This window comes from Chanos chanos, chromosome 10 (genome assembly GCF_902362185.1).
Source record: "Chanos chanos chromosome 10, fChaCha1.1, whole genome shotgun sequence".
NCBI lineage: Eukaryota > Metazoa > Chordata > Actinopteri > Gonorynchiformes > Chanidae > Chanos > Chanos chanos.
The window spans coordinates 2,088,145-2,105,000 of record NC_044504.1 but is presented as its reverse complement, the minus strand read 5'-3'; the positions used below and the strand labels follow the sequence as shown (position 1 = coordinate 2,105,000).

The 16,856-nt window shown below is 40.5% G+C and overlaps 1 protein-coding gene and 1 pseudogene across 1 annotated transcript; both read left to right on the top strand.

Moving 5' to 3' along the window:
- The window catches only part of LOC115822625 (tripartite motif-containing protein 35-like), a 7,596-nt pseudogene extending 6,946 nt beyond the window's left edge, over window positions 1-650 (top strand).
- Window positions 651-6,465: 5,815 nt separating this feature from the next.
- LOC115822624 (tripartite motif-containing protein 35-like) lies at window positions 6,466-13,296 on the top strand. Its single transcript, XM_030786534.1, has 5 exons — window positions 6,466-6,870; window positions 7,300-7,395; window positions 7,521-7,764; window positions 11,717-11,851; window positions 12,749-13,296. The coding sequence occupies exons 1-5, from the start codon at window positions 6,466-6,468 to the stop codon at window positions 13,294-13,296; spliced, it is 1,428 nt and encodes a 475-aa protein (XP_030642394.1).
- Window positions 13,297-16,856: the final 3,560 nt, after the last annotated feature.

Genomic DNA, 16,856 nt, shown 5'->3' with positions numbered 1-16,856 from the left:
ATTGGCTTTTTCTAAAGGGATGTAGAGACTTAGAGCCTCTGGAATTATGACACAGTTCAAATGAAAAAGTGTTTCATCTCTCCCACTGTCTCTGTTCTCTCTCTTCAGCTCCTGTCATTCTGGACCCCAACACTGCATTTCCACAACTCATCCTGTCTGAGGATCTGATCAGTGTGAGATTCAGTGATGAGAGACAGCAACTTCCTGATAATCCAGAGAGATTTGATTCACATTTATTTGTCCTGAGCTCTGAGGGTTTTAACTCAGGGACACACTGCTGGGATGTTGATGTTGAGAATAATACATCATGGTATTTGGGTGTAATCACAGAGTCAGTCCACAGGAAGGGAGGAGGATTCTGGGATGGAATATGGACTGTGTTTTATTATAATGAGAAATATCGGTCACTGTCCCCAGGACCGTTAGTCACTCCCCTCACATTCAATAAGAAACTCCAGAGGATCAGAGTCCAGCTGGATTGGGACAGAGGAAAGCTGTCATTCTCTGACCCTCTGACCAACACACACATACACACTGTCACACACACTTTTACTCAGAGAATATTACCACTCTTCTGTACTTATAGGTCTCTCCCTCCTCTGAGGATCTTACCAGTGCAGTGTAGTGTCAGAGTGGAAGAGCACGGTTAGAGCTGATACTGTCTCTGAATGAACTCACATCACACACACATCATTATGTTCAACTCATCATAACAGACATTATACAGTTAGATCACTTAACAAATACATCACAACTTTCCTATTCATAACTGTCATTTTATAAATATCACTCTTTTATCACTCTTGAGAGAAAAAGTTAACTGATCACAGTCTGGAGTGAGACACAGAATGCATTGTGTTATTGTGGTGTTTTAGATGGTGGTCAATACCATGTCCTGATTTACACACAGACTTATAGTGTTATTTGCTTCAAATATAAGCATGGCCAACATATAGAGCAACAATATGCTGACCAGAGTTTTCATTATAGAGATTAAACTGAAAATATTTTCAGATTGTACAAACATTACTTCTGAGTTCTAAATCAGAAAAGACAAGTTATAATCATAGAGTTTGTCCATGGCTGTCACTCAAGATTTTCTGATTGTAAAATAGTTACGTCTGACTCCTGAATCAGAAGTCATGGTTTGTTTGTGATGGATTTCAGTGTGAATCAGGGTTTATGTGTGAATGATTTCAGTGTGAATCAGGGTTTATGTGTGAATGATTTCAGTGTGTTTCAGTCATTTGACAGACACACTGAACATGTGTAGTTTGTAGTTTGTAGTGTGCTTGTGTGTGTGTGTGTGTGTGTGTGTGTTTGTGTGTGTGTGCGCATGTGTGCATTTACAAATTCAAGTGAATTTACACACGCGTCATGAAATGAACCAGAAACTGGGTTCATATGCAGATAACCAGCAATTTACTGGACCAAGAGTTAGACCAGGGACCAGGAAACAGGGCCAGTGACAGGACAGGTACCAGCACAGTAAACAGAGCAGCAGTTAGCACAGGGGACAGAACAGGAAAAAGGGGGCAGCATACAGACAAGACTTCAGGCAAAATTCACAATAGCTTTCAGACTTACAGCACTCAAGGTAACACAGGGTCCCAATCATCAGATACAGTCAATACTTCACAAAGACAAAGCAGTGATATTGACACACAACAGGAACCAGACCTGATGAATAAAAACAGGTACACAGAGTGACTGAATGATTAACTGATGGAGCCAAGGAAAACAGGACTCTGACTAAAACAATGAAAACTTAACTGAAAATGACCAGCAGAGACAGGGAGTGAGAAACAGGATGTTACAACATGTTGCATGTCAGTGTATTGATTAGAGTGGAAATAATTTCAGTATGAATAAAAAGACCCTGTGGAGTTTTCTGACAGAGAGATGGTTTCTCTTTCTGACACAACTATGAGGTATCAGCTGTTTGTCTGATATATTTTCCAGCTGAAAAGTTCACTTTCATCAAAATCGACACTTCTCTTCTGAGATTCTGTATTAAGATGTTGATATAATTAAATATGGTGATGGACCCATGACTAAGTTTGTGTGAGTGTCTTAAGAGCACAAACCTGTTTAAATATCAGATCCTAAATATGTTCCACTCTCAATAAATAAAACCTGTCAACACTATCATGTGTAATATTAAGTAGAAGATCTGTTTAGTGATTGAGCTACTGTTTGACACCACAGGGCCCCTGTGAGTCATCAGTCAGGAGGACAGAGAGGGGGCGGGGCCATGCAGAACCCCTGAATCCCCTTTAACCTGACTCACATTACACAATTTATTAGAAATTTAATTATATACACACAAACATTTTGTTGCAACCAATGGAGTGAAACCAAATGCAGGACACAAACACGGAGTGAAATTCAGAGGAAGATTTTTTGTAGGTTGGAGTTACGGGAAATGGTGCCGGTGGAGAATTTAACGGGCAGGAAATAGCGTCTGATGAGGACGAGACAGATGAGTGGAGATTGGTCGAAGTGTATAACAGCCAGCAAACTGTGGGCGGAGAGCATGACTGAAGACGAGGATGGTGGTTGAGGAGCAGGCAGGGAAGACAGACAGACAAGAGAGTGAGGAATCCAGACTGTCTGAGACAACACACTGGCCATGAGTGGATGGAAAACCAGGATACAGGTGCAGCAGAGTAGATGAGTAGATGGGGTGCAGGTGTGTCGGTTGGTTGGGAATCGGAAGCGCCGCACAGACACACACACACACACACACAGAGTCAGACACATACAGACTCAGACACACACACACACACACACACACACACACATACAGAGCCAGACACAGACGGACACACACACACACACACAGAACAACAGGGGGAGCACAGGAAAGGGCAACACTAGAACATAAGGAAAAACTAGAAACATGGCTGAAGCCGTGACACATTTAAGACATTATTTCATCATTTTCTCTATAAAACTGTCTTCCAATATATCCATTCACCTGTAACCAAACAATACTGGTCACAAGTCACTGTATCCCTATAGTTAGAAACCCTAGCTATCAGCTGTTCTCCCTGTGTGTGAAATTTAGGGTTTGGGTCACAGTTCTTTCCCTTATCATCTCCACTAGAGGGAGGAGAACTGATCCAACCAACTCTGTAGACTTATCAAGTACACACACGTCACAGTGTGTGTACTTATCAAGTACACACACGTCACAGTGAATACTTTCATACAGTGTAGGATGAACTCCAATCACTGATTAGATTGTCGTGAAGTGATGTCATTGTCCTCTAACAGAAGAAATTCAAATCAAAACATGTTGAAATTCCTACTTCATGTGTGTCGGTGTACAACTATTATATTATATGGCTGTTTTAATTTTTCTAAATGAGATTTGTAGATGGGCTTCTGGAAATAAACAAAACAACAACAACAATGTCTCTGAATGAACTCACATCACACACACATCATTATGTTCAACTCATCAAAAAAAACAGATCATCAAAACTCTTCCATGTCTGCCAGTCCCAAACTTTATTTTATTCACTAGTTTTCAGACTTTAAGTACATTCACTGGGCATATGTTTCAAATCTTTAAAAGGAAAAAAATGTCTGAGGTTTGAATAATCATCAGTGCTGTGTAATGTTTCAGTACCCTGAGTGCTGTCTTGCTCTTCCTCATCCGTCTGGTCTTGCTAATTAGAGTGTGTGAACTGGGTCTCTGGAGTTCTGGTTCTGGAGTGTGTGCGAGATGTGGATGACAGGACGAGATGAGATAATCCTGTCTGTGGACTTTCCTCTCCGAAACGAGACCCTGAGGACTCAGAGACCTATTTTTTTATTTTTTGTGTTGTGGCATAAAAGTTTTGTATTTTGTAAATACAGTATTTTTGTTAACCCACCTGATTGTGTGTTTTTTGGTGTAAGCTAGGTGTGTCTTGTGATTTAGGTGCATTGCTGCTGTAACACCTCAATTTCCCCTTGGGGATCAATAAAGTAAATCTAAACCCAATTCTAGATCTAAAAATAACAGGTGATAACTTATTAGTGTAAACAGGCCCACTCATTGTAAGAGCTGCCCTATGGTAAGAGTGCTGGTCATTACACGTATAAAACAATAAAAAGAAGGCTGAACTGAGCAGTGTATGGTGGAGTACCTGTTTCGTGCTGTGCCCTGTGAGGGACCCCGTGCTGTACGTCCTGTAGTCTAAGTAGCTCCTCCAGTTGATGAGCCTTCAGTTGCTCCTGCATATGCTGCTGCCATTTCTTCAGCTGATTAAAAAAAATCATGATCTATACTGTATCCAACACCACCGCGTCTCCTGTTTCATTTAGAAGCCATATACAACCAGGAAATACCTTTACTTAATAAAATCATAGTGCGCAATTAGTGATAAAGTATAAAATAAAAAACATCTGAAGTATCTTCATCATCTGAACATCTGAAGTATCTCGAGAAATCACTGAAAAAAAATAACAACAATAATGAAGCAGCGATCAAGATCAAGGGCTTGTCGTCATTTTACTGTTTTTTTCGCATGCAATTGATCATTAATAATTTCACTGGGTCTCTTTAGGTCATAGGTTTGATTTATGACGTGCCGCGATTAAACTCAGAATCACTACAGTGACTCCGCGTACGTTCGCTTGTTACCTGTTCAAGCTTCGTCACCAGCGGCAGGTCCTGTGTACATTTCAAAATCTCCTCAACGGTCTCTATTCCTCCATTCAGTGGTCCATATGCATGAGTGGACGCTCCCTGAGATGGTCCAGACCCCAGTGGGACCTCCGTGTCTACGCTGCTCCCAATGGACGCTGGTAGAGGTGCGAATTGCGAGCAAAAAGTCATCTACTCCTTCTACCAGTGAGCTGTAGCTACTCCGTATGGAACCGGTTCCCCCCGGAGAGCCGTTTAAGATGACACCGGCACGTGAGCTGCTCGGTACCCAGGAGGACAGGATGCTGGAATGTGTCTGCATTCTAGATGACAGTCGGTTTAGCCTCTGAGCTGCAAGATTTTTTTAAAGAGAGATTAAATGTGAAATTACATTCGCCTTGCACAAGTGTCACCATTCTTCAATTTATCGAGAGTTATGCTTCAAGATACATTTTCACACATACGAATTCGCAGAGCATTCTGTCCACATCGTCTCGGTATTCTTTCTTTCATATCGAGTTCATGCCGCAGCGAAAAGAATATGGCAAGAGATAGCTAGTTTCCCATAACTTGTAAGATACTGACGGTTAATTTTGACCAACTAAGCAACTCAAGAGTGTGTTATGTTTAACGGTCCCGAACTTCTCTTCTAACGAGCCAAAGAACACCATTCCTACCATAGGATACAGAGGGTGACCAGCTATGCAAAGCTAACAAGACTCAAAAGTTAGAACAGCATAGACTACGACACTCGATCTTTCTGTAGGATAAAAGAAAAACGTGCCCATCAAACTGACCTAGTAATGGAATTGGTTAAATGCTGTTGAATACATTATCAATGCCAGCAGACACACATGTATAAAATAAGTTCAGGTTCAGTTTTAGCTAACTTACAGTGTGTCTGCTCACACCAGTGAACACATATGTTTGTGAGAGAGCTGTGAGGTGTGATTTGATTAATATATTGCATGTTAATTCATTAGTTGATAACAGTTTATTTTAAAAAAGAATAGGAAAGAAAAAAGTGGAACCATTTGAGAGGTTCACTACAATTAGTACTTATCAGTCATGATCACAAGTGAGGAGATTTAAGGCTAATCTTGCAAGTCTTCTAAATGTTTTTTTTTTCCAAAACATGGGCAGGTTATTTTAGTGTTTCTGGTGAGGTCACAGTTTTTACATTCACAGTAACTTGTTGAAACACCCTTACAACTGCAATGTCACGGTGAGATTTTAATCCCATACAGTTATTCTTTACAGTTATTCATTATTCACAATATAAATACCAGCCTCACTAGACATTAACGAATATGACCATCAGGGATATATGGAACCCTATGGAACTTTCTCTGCTGTTGATATAAAGTTTCTCTTACCTTTTATATTGTCTTTCTAAAGCCATGAAGCAGAATAATATGTAGCACTATAATGTGTGCAGTAATAACACATGCCAAGATCACTAGATAAACAAGTTATAATCTTACAATGAATTTTAAAAATGTCTTGGAAAACAGAACACATAAACCAATCAGAAACCTTCACCTAAGGTTGAGGAAGGAAGTACAGGAAGGAAGTAAAACTCAGTGTGACAGTCCAGTTCTTCCGTGCTGATTCCTTTAACATCAAAAAGGGCACAAAACCTAGGTTAAAATTCAAATTCAGGCTGACAAAACTAAAGGATTTACAACGTCTGCAGCTTAGAGTGGTGGGAAAAAAAGGTGACAGAAATTCTCCTGAGTTTCAAGGTGTTTTCTGTAACAGAAAATCTGAAAGTGAAAGTACGATTGAAATTCAACAAGTCATTGTTGAAGTGGGGCTTGTACAAAATGGCTTCTAAAGCGTTGCTGTCTGAAGAGGATTTCTCCTGTCCTGTGTGTTGTGACATCTTCAGAGATCCTGTTGTCCTGTCATGTAGTCACAGTGTGTGTAAAGTTTGTCTACAGCAGTTCTGGGAAAAACAGGATTCAAAGAACTGTCCGGTTTGCAGGAGAAGATCCTCAAAAGATAACCCTCCCCTCAGTTTAGCTCTAAAGAACCTGTGTGAGACTTTCTTACAGGAGAGAAGTCAGAGAACTTCAGCAGAGTCTGAGGAGTTGTGCAGTCAACACAGAGAGAAACTCAAACTCTTCTGTGTGGATGATAAACAGCCTGTGTGTGTGGTGTGCCGGGATTCAAGAAAACACACAAACCACAAATTCAAACCAGTAGATGAAGCTGCACTTGACAGAAAGGTAAGAAAACAATTCACTGGAGATATTAATGTTTAGATTAATTAATCGCTACAGCAACTTTTTACATATGTCTAATTTTAAGCTTCCTAAAATGAGATATAAAATTCTGGAGAAGCTGGCAAAATTGTGTAGCTTGGTAGTCATTAATTACAGACTGTTAGTAGTAATTAATGAGTTGTGATTAATTACAGAGTGCAAGGTCAGTTTATATCAAGGCTGTTTTATGTAGCAGTAAAAGGTCAAATACAGTCTCTGTGTGTCTGTGATCTTCACTGACCACATCAGTTCAGTAAAGTCTTGGCTGTGTAGTTTGTAGAGGATGGGTTAGTGTATTACACACAAACACACACAAACACAGATATACTCACACTGTGCTGTATATAAGTGGAAAAGACAGACTGTCTGTAATGATGTCTCACTTCCCTCCAGGAGGAACTCAAGACTGCACTGAAACCTTTACAGGAGAAACTGAAGATCTTTGAAAAAGTCAAACAAACCTGTGATCAAACAGCAGAGCACATTAAGGTGAGAATAATTAGTAATGAAAACAATTCAGTCATTTAACACTAAACAATAACTTTGAGATATTACTCACTGTCATGAGTACAGTGCACTATGGTAATTGTGTACTTTTTTGTTTGTCGTTTCAGAGTCAGGCCAAACACACAGAGAGACAGATTAAGAAGGAGTTTGAGAAACTTCACCAGTTTTTACGAGATGAAGAGGCAGCCAGGATAGCTGCCGTGAGGGAGGAAGAGGAGCAGAAGAGTCAGATGATTAAGGAGAAGATTGAGGAGATGAGTAGAGAGATATCACGTCTTTCAGACTCAATCAGAGCCATAGAAGAGGAGATAAAAGCTGAAGACATCTCATTCCTGAAGGTATATTACCACAATACACTGTGAAAGTCTCTCATTTTCATTCAATTCAAATCAATTCAGTTGATTAAAGCTGTGCATGTGAGTGTGTGTTGCACCCCTGACAAAGGGGGAGAAAAATCATGGATGTGATTCAAGTGGCGTTTCCTCATAAAACTTTTAATTAGAATGAGGAGACGACTGTGAGCTCCCTCTAGAGTAGGCGCAAAGGAATAAGTAATCAATACAGGATTAACAGAGTGAATGAGATTACAGACATAAGCAAATGACAAAGACATTCAAACATTTAACAACATTCACTTGAAGAATTTACATCTTTTTTTAGTGCTGTTTTTTAGAAGTGTTTTCTTGTCATGCTGTGGGCGCTCACTCACACACACACACACACACTCACACACACACTTGTCACATGTGCATGAATGTCTGTGTTTTGTGTGTGTGTGTGTGTATGTGTGTGTGTCTGCGTCTATGTGTGTGTGTGTGTGTGTGTGTGCATGTGTGTGTGTGTGTAGCTGTGTGTGTCTAACAGAGGTGTTGGGTAACAGAGATCATAAACATCTCTCCTTTTGTCTCTCTGGTCATGTCAGACACATGTATATTTAACAGTTATTTAGACACATTCATCTTTCTCTCCTAATACACAGGGAAACTGTTCATTGTGGGAAACTCAGAGAGGATACATTATTTCAGTTTAAATAATATACTAGAGGAGAGTGTAGGGTGATCTACAGAACCATCTTAACCATCTTGTAGTCTTTATCAAAGTCAGGGCCGGATTCAGTGGAGATGGACTTTACTCTCTTCTCTCTCTCTACTGTACTCTCTTCTCTCTCTCTACTGTCTTCTCTCTCTCTGCTTTTCTCTCTGTCTCTCTACTTTCCTCTCTTCACTTTCTCTACTTTCCTCTCTTCACTCTCTCTACTTTCCTCTCTTCACTCTCTCTACTTTACTCTCTCCTCTCTCTACTTCACTCTCTTCTCTCTCTTTACTTTACTCTCTTCTCTCTCTCTCTATTTTACTCTCTTCTCTCTTTCTGCTTTTGCATGTCAGGGTTTTCATTTTCTCTCATTTTTATTGTTTCATACATCATAGATCCCTTCTCTCTTAAACAGAACAGAAAAATGGGGAAATGACCAGGCACCGTGTTGTTTTGATACAGAGATTAACCGGCTGACGTCTGTGCGTTTTATGTTGTAGGTGATTTTGGGGAGGTGACAGTAGGGGGCACTAGTCCTGACAGAAAACTCAGTGACACATTTACTGAACACATCAGTTCTTAGAGTTGGTCGAACTGATATGACAAGGGAGACAGAAAAACACACAGGCAAAGATTCTAAATGCATTTTAATGGTATGTTCATAGACAGCAATAAAAGAACAGAAATAGCAGATGAAAGAAAAGGAGATTAAAACAGGTTCTCTGAAACAGAATAAACACTAGACAGCCAAGACAAAAGAAACACAACATTAAATGAAAAAGCAGTAAACAGCAGAATGTTGAACAGACTTTTACAAGTTTCAAGTTTAAGTTTATTTAAAGCCTAATATCACTGTTAACAGTCTCAATGGGCTTTACATGCCCACAGGTTTACATCAACCAAGGTAGAGTGGCACCTCCAACTTAATCCTCATAATGGGCAAGAAAAAACTCCCCGAAAGACGCAGATGAAAGGGAGAAATAGGAGAAATCTTGAGAAGGACCACAGAGAGAGAGACCCCTTCATGGCCAGACAGGTGTGCAATAGGTGCTGACCCAGTGGGTGAATTGCAAACAACACAGAAATAATGAAGATGAAAACACACTGGTAAACAGAACTAAAGAATAAGAAAACAGCAGGGGGAGCTGGACCGGGGTAGTCCACACAGCCACAGCAGCACAGGAAGAAACAGCACTTATGATGTGAGGTGATCAGAAATAACAGTCAGAACTAAAAATACAGAGGAGAGGTCTCTGAGACAAGTTTAGATGAACACAGTCCAAGTTTCTTAGTGTGTTTGACTTAGAAGGAGGTGAGTGAATACAGTCATCTGGAGAGAGAAATTCAACTCGTGTCAGTGCCATAGAGAAAAGAGACTGGTTAGTGTACACTCTGGCTGGGGACGGTCCGAAATTGGTCCTCTCAAATAGAAGAAGATAATTGTCTCCAACTCTGCAATCCAGACGTCAGAAGTTGATGAGACATGGAATTCTGTGTCCCAAGAGTCAGGAAGCAGGAGGACTGGAGCAGCAGAAATTCCTCTTTCTGGGGTGACAACAGACTTTGTTGGATGGTGTGTGAGACCGGTGTGGGATCAGACACTTTGGTGAAGTGGACTGTGGGCAGAGTGAAGAGTTAATCCCTGTGTCTGTTTGTGATTTCTGGCTTTGATCCAGTCTTGGTGACACCAGGGCAACCAAAACCCAGCAGAACAGGAACAAAATTCTGTTCTTATCTTATGATCACATGTAGATGCAGTGGTCAGTGTTTGGTCAGTTGATTATTATAAACTGGTCCATCAGTTTGTCAAGAGGTGACCATGGAAATTGGTTCTCACTTGGCTTTGAAGGTGGTTGGCCCCATCCTCATCCTTGGCCAAAATGTGAGAATTCAGTCAAGTGTGTGTGATGACCCTGTCTTTGCTGATCGCAAAGGTTTTAACAAATGGCAGGTTGTGGAATTCTGGATGAGATAACGTCTTTGTGTCCTACAACGTATATCACCAAACAGGCTCTTTCCTTCAAGAGTTTGTATTTTTGCTGTTTTCTTGAGGAGTCATTTTTGAAATCAGATGAATAGTTCATTGGAATAAAATCAGTGGAGAGGGAGAGGGGATTCTGCCTCTCTGATTGGCTACTGCAGACTGGCGTCTGCGCATTTGGTTTGTTCATGTTGGGGGTTAATTTGCATGGTTACATTTTACAATTACAAAAAAAGGAAAATAACTATCAGTTTCGGCCTTAACTGTCCCGGCCTGGGATACAGAACATGGACCCAGGAGCAGACTCTTGAGAGAATGTATTTAAAAAAGGTGATTTTAATGATCAAAAATTTCACCAAAAACAGAAAACAGCAGGCAGTGTTAACAGTAAATTCATAAACAGGCAAAATGGGGATCAGATAAAAAACGTGGTTTGAATCCAGGCAGAGTCTTAAAAAACTAGACATCAGTCCAATACAGAAGGCAGAGGAGGGCAAAGCAGTAATCAAAAGTGAACAGACACAGGTCACAGACGAGGAGGGCAAAAACAGTCCAGGCAATTACAAAAACCAACAGGGCAAAATCCAGGAAACAGGCAGAAGTCAAAAACATGAGCAAGAGTCAGAAAAACATACATGAAACCACAAGAGAATCTTCCAAAAGTGGCAAGGATAATCTAGTAAGTAGTGAGTGGTGAGACAAGGCTTTTAAAACACAGACTAATGAGAGAATGGTGAACAGGTGAGTAGAGGGAAGGCAGGTGATTGGTGCGAAAACAAAAATGTGGAGTGGAACCCAGGAACTAGAACACAAAACGGGAAAACGGGCTGAACAGTGGAAGGACCAGGCTGGATTGTGACATTAGCTTTTTAGCAATGCCCAAGCTCACTAATACAAAGTAATTCATCAGGAAAAAAATGAGATTTATTGGAAAACAGTGTTTTGAGTGTGTGTTTGTCTCTCTCTCTCTCTCTCTCTCTCTGTGTGTGATGTTGCAATTCTTCCCTTACTGTCCACTGACTGTATTACTGTCATTTCTCTCATTTTAAAATGGGAAATGTTCCTTTTCAAGAGTTAATGTTGAGCCGGGCAAGTACATCACTCTCTCTCTCTCTCTCTCTCTCTCTCTCTGTCTCTCTCTCTATTTCATTATAAACATTCATTAGATATCTTCTCATCATTCTGTTTTGTCTCCTTTCACAGAACTTTGAGCGCACAAAGAAAAGGTAAAGCAGTCACCTCTTAACTCTCTGTTTATCTGTGATACCAAAGCCACAGCAGCACTGACTCCTGAATGTTATTCCAGAGCCCAGTGCACACTCCAGGATCCACACATGCTTTCAGGAGCACTGATCCATGTGGCAAAGCACCTGGGCAACCTGAAGTTCAGAGTGTGGGAGAAGATGCAGGAGATTGTTGAGTACAGTGAGTGTTGCAGCTGGAGAACAGCACAATAACTGTCACTCTGTTGAAATGAATGGAGCTGATGTGTTTGGATTCAACACACTGAGACATGAGACTATGAAGAGAGAAAAGACACTGAGAGAAATGTTTTGGGGACAGACAGTGAGGCTGTAGAGTCTGTAGAGTTGGTCCTCATTAGAGACAGACAGTGGTAATGAACTTGTGGTTTTGTTTAGTAGAGGATTATTGACAGTGTAAAAAAAAAAAGAAAAAGAAAATTGGATTTGAATTGATGTAGTTAATGTGGTAGCATGTCATACATGAAACCATAACCTGAGGAAAATATTCAGAGACAGTTTTTATTTTGACAGAAAAGTCACAGAGAGGAAGAGAAAGAAGAAGTGTCAATAGAAAAAAACCTCAAGCTTAAACTGAACAACCCCAAATTTTAAATGAACATTATGAAGCTTTAGTCACATTTCATACCAGTTTAATCTGTGTGAAAGACATCCAGTAACCCTGAATTTCACATTTTTTAATTTAGATGTACTTTTTAAGACATTTACACAAACAAATACACTCTGTCAGATTTCACACACTGTTTGTAAAAAATCAGTGTGTGTGTGTGTGTGTGTGTGTGTGTGTGTGTGTGTGTGTGTGTGTGTGTGTGGTGAAATAACAGTGTGAAAAATTCAGTACATGTGTTCTATAACTGATGGAACAGAATGACCTCAGTTACACTAACAACCTGTTTTCTCTTCATGTTCACTCTTCATTTTCATTCAAACACATTCTGTCTGTTACAGTGACATTTGTTTTTTCTAAAGGGATGTAGAGACTTAGAGCCTCTGGAATTATGACACAGTTCAAATGAAAAAGTGTTTCATCTCTCCCACTGTCTCTGTTCTCTCTCTTCAGCTCCTGTCATTCTGGACCCCAACACTGCATTTCCACAACTCATCCTGTCTGAGGATCTGATCAGTGTGAGATTCAGTGATGAGAGACAGCAACTTCCTGATAATCCAGAGAGATTTGATTTATATCAATTTGTCCTGAGCTCTGAGGGTTTTAACTCAGGGACACAGTGCTGGGATGTTGATGTTGAGAATGGAACATTTTGGCGTTTCGGTGTAATCACAGAGTCAGTCCACAGGAAGGGAAGAGGAGTCTGGGGTGGAATATGGACTGTGAGTTATTATTATGAGAAATATTGGTCACAGTGCCCAGGACAGACAGACACTCCCCTCACATTCAATAAGAAACTCCAGAGGATCAGAGTCCAGCTGGATTGGGACAGAGGAAAGCTGTCATTCTCTGACCCTCTGACCAACACACACATACACACTGTCACACACACTTTTACTCAGAGAATGTTTCCATTATTCTGTAATGGTATTAATCTCTCTCCTCTGAGGATCTTACCAGTGCAGTGTAGTGTCAGAGTGGAACAGCCCAGTTCGAGCTGATACTGTCTCTGAATGAACTCACATCACACACACATCATTATGTTCAACTCATCATAACAGACATTATACAGTTAGATCACTTAACAAATACATCACAACTTTCCTATTCGTAACTGTCATTTTATAAATATCACTCTTTTATCACTCTTGAGAGAAAAAGTTAACTGATCACAGTCTGGAGTGAGACACAGAATGCATTGTGTTATTGTGGTGTTTTAGATGGTGGTCAATACCATGTCCTGATTTACACACAGACTTATAGTGTTATTTGCTTCAAATATAAGCATGGCCAACATATAGAGCAACAATATGCTGACCGGAGTTTTCATTATAGAGATTAAACTGAAAATATTTTCAGATTGTACAAACATTACTTCTGAGTTCTAAATCAGAAAAGACAAGTTATAATCATAGAGTTTGTCCATGGCTGTCACTCAAGATTTTCTGATTGTAAAATAGTTACGTCTGACTCCTGAATCAGAAGTCATGGTTTGTTTGTGACGGATTTCAGTGTGATTCCAGGTTTATGTGTGAATGATTTCAGTGTGAATCAGGGTTTATGTGTGAATGATTTCAGTGTGTTTCAGTCATTTGACAGACACACTGAACATGTGTAGTTTGTAGTGTGCTTGTGTGTGTGTGTGTGTGTGTGTGTGCGCGCATGTGTGCATTTACAAATTCAAGTGAATTTACACATGTGTCATGAAATGAACCAGAAACTGGGTTCATATGCAGATAACCAGCAATTTACTGGACCAAGAGTTAGACCAGGGACCAGGAAACAGGGCCAGTAACAGGACAGGTACCAGCACAGAAAACAGGGTGGCGGTTAGCACAGGGGACAGAACAGGAAAAAGGGGGCAGCATACAGACAAGACTTCAGGCAAAATTCACAATAGCTTTCAGACTTACAGCACTCAAGGTAACACAGGGTCCCAATCATCAGATACAGTCAAGACTTCACAAAGACAAAGACAAAGTGATATTGACACACAACAGGAACCAGACCTGATGAATAAAAACAGGTACACAGAGTGACTGAATGATTAACTGATGGAGCCAAGGAAAACAGGACTCTGACTAAAACAACGAAAACTTAACTGAAAATGACCAGCAGAGACAGGGAGTGAGAAACGTGACATCAAAACATGTTGCATGTCAGTGTATTGATTAGAACAGAGATCATTTCAGTATGAATAAAAAGACCCTGTGGAGTTTTCTGACAGAGAGATGGTTTCCCTTTCTGACACAACAATGAGGTATCATCTGTTTGTCTGTTGTGATGTTTTCCAGCTGAAAAGTTTTCACTTTCATTAAAATAGTTGCTTCCCCTCTGAGATTCTGTATTAAGATGTTGATATAATTAAATGTGGTGATGGATCCATCATTAAATTTGTGTGATTGTCTTAAAAGCACAAACCTGTTTAAATATCAGATCCTAAATATGTTCCCCTCTCAGTAAATAAAACCTGTCAACACTATCATGTGTAATATTAAGTAGAAGATCTGTTTAGTGGTTGACCAGGACAGAGGACAGAGAGGGGGCGGGGTCACACAGAACCCCTGAATACCCTTTAACCTGACTCACATTACACAATTATTACAAATTTAACCAAATCAAACGCAGGACACAGACACGGAATGAAATTCAGAGGAAGATTTTTTGTAGGTTGGAGTTACGGGAAATGGTGCCGGTGGAGAATTGAACAGGCAGGAAATAGCGTCTGATGAGGACGAGACAGATGAGTGGAGATCGGTCGAAGTGTATAACAGCCAGCAAACTGTGGGCGGAGAGCGTGACTGAAGATGAGGATGGTGGTTGAGGAGCAGGCAGAGAAGACAGGCAGACAAGAGAGTGAGGAATCCAGACTGTCTGAGACAACACACTGGCCCTGAGTGGATGGAATGGAGTCAGACACAGACGGACACATACATACAGACTCAGGCACAGACACACACGCGCACACACACACACACACACACACACAGACTCAGGCACAGACAGACGGACACACACACACACAGACTCAGACTCACACACACACACACACAAACACACACACACACACATACACAGAGTCAGACACAGATGGACACACAGACACACACAGAGACGGACACACACACACACAGACTAAGACATAGACACAGACGGACACACACATACACACACACACACACACATGCGCGTACGCACACACACCCACACACAGAACAACAGGGGGAGCACAGGAGAGACGAGGAAAGGGCAACACTAGAACATAAGGAAAAACTAAAAACATGGCTGAAGCAGTGACACATTTAAGACATTATTTCATCATTTTCTCTATAAAACTGTCTCCCAATATATCCATTCACCTGTAACCAAACAATACTGGTCACCAGTCACTGTATCCCTGTAGTTAGAAACTCTAGCTATGAGCTGTTCTTCCTGTGTGTGAAATTTAGGGTTTGGGTCACAGTTCTGTCCCTCATCATCTCCACTAGAGGGAGGAGAACTGACCCAACCAGCTCTGTAGACTTCATACAAGTACATACACGTCACAGTGAATACTACAGACTCTCCTTTTCACACAGTGTAGGATGAACTCCAAACACTGATTAGATTGTTATGACAGTGATGTCATTGTCCTCTAACAGACGAAATTCAAATCAAAACATGTTGAAATTCCTACTTCATGTGAGTCAGTGTACAACTATTATATGGCTTTGGATGAAAATATTATATTTTTGGTGTTTAAATTTTGACCCACCTGGTAATTTGATGGCTATTTTATTTTCCTAAACGAGATTTGTAGATGTGTGATCCCATGGGACGAGAGAGAGAGAGAGAGAGAGAGAGAGAAAGAGAGAGAGTGACAGAGAGAGAGAAAGAGAGAGAGAGAGAGAAAGAGAGAGAGATTTTTACTGCTGTAGAGACGACCACCACTGGTGTTGAAGATTCTCCTTCATTACATGACTAAGACTCAACACCACCTACTCCTCAGTGATCAGTTTCCCATCATTCATCAGTGTTTCTCTGTGACATCATTTGGACTGATGCTCTGGAACTCTGCACTGGGCTCTGGAATAACATTCAGGAGTCAGTGCTACTGTGGGTTTGGCTTCACAAACACAGAGAAGAGAGAGACAAGAGAACAATGTCTTACCTTTCCACTCTTCTGTTAAAGAGGAGAACATTTCATTACCTCATCAGTCACATCCAGTATATCTATGAGGGGTAAAAAACATTGTTTTTGATGAGTCATATCTCTTCATAAAACCATAAAACAGAGTAATGTGTAGCACTATGATGTGTTCAATAATAGTCCATTATAATAAGTGTGCTATGTCAACATCACTAGACAAATAAGTTATAATCTTAAAATGAATTCTAGAAATGTCTTTGCTAGCCCTCATGAGTTTTCAGACAGAATATAAAGAACATGATTATTCCTAATGAGTCATTAACTGTCCAGTCAGAGTTGGACCAATCAGAAACCTTCACCTTAAACTCCACCCTCTGTCACACCTGGAAATAAGGAAGTTAAACACAGTGTGTCAGTCCAGCTCTTACAAAC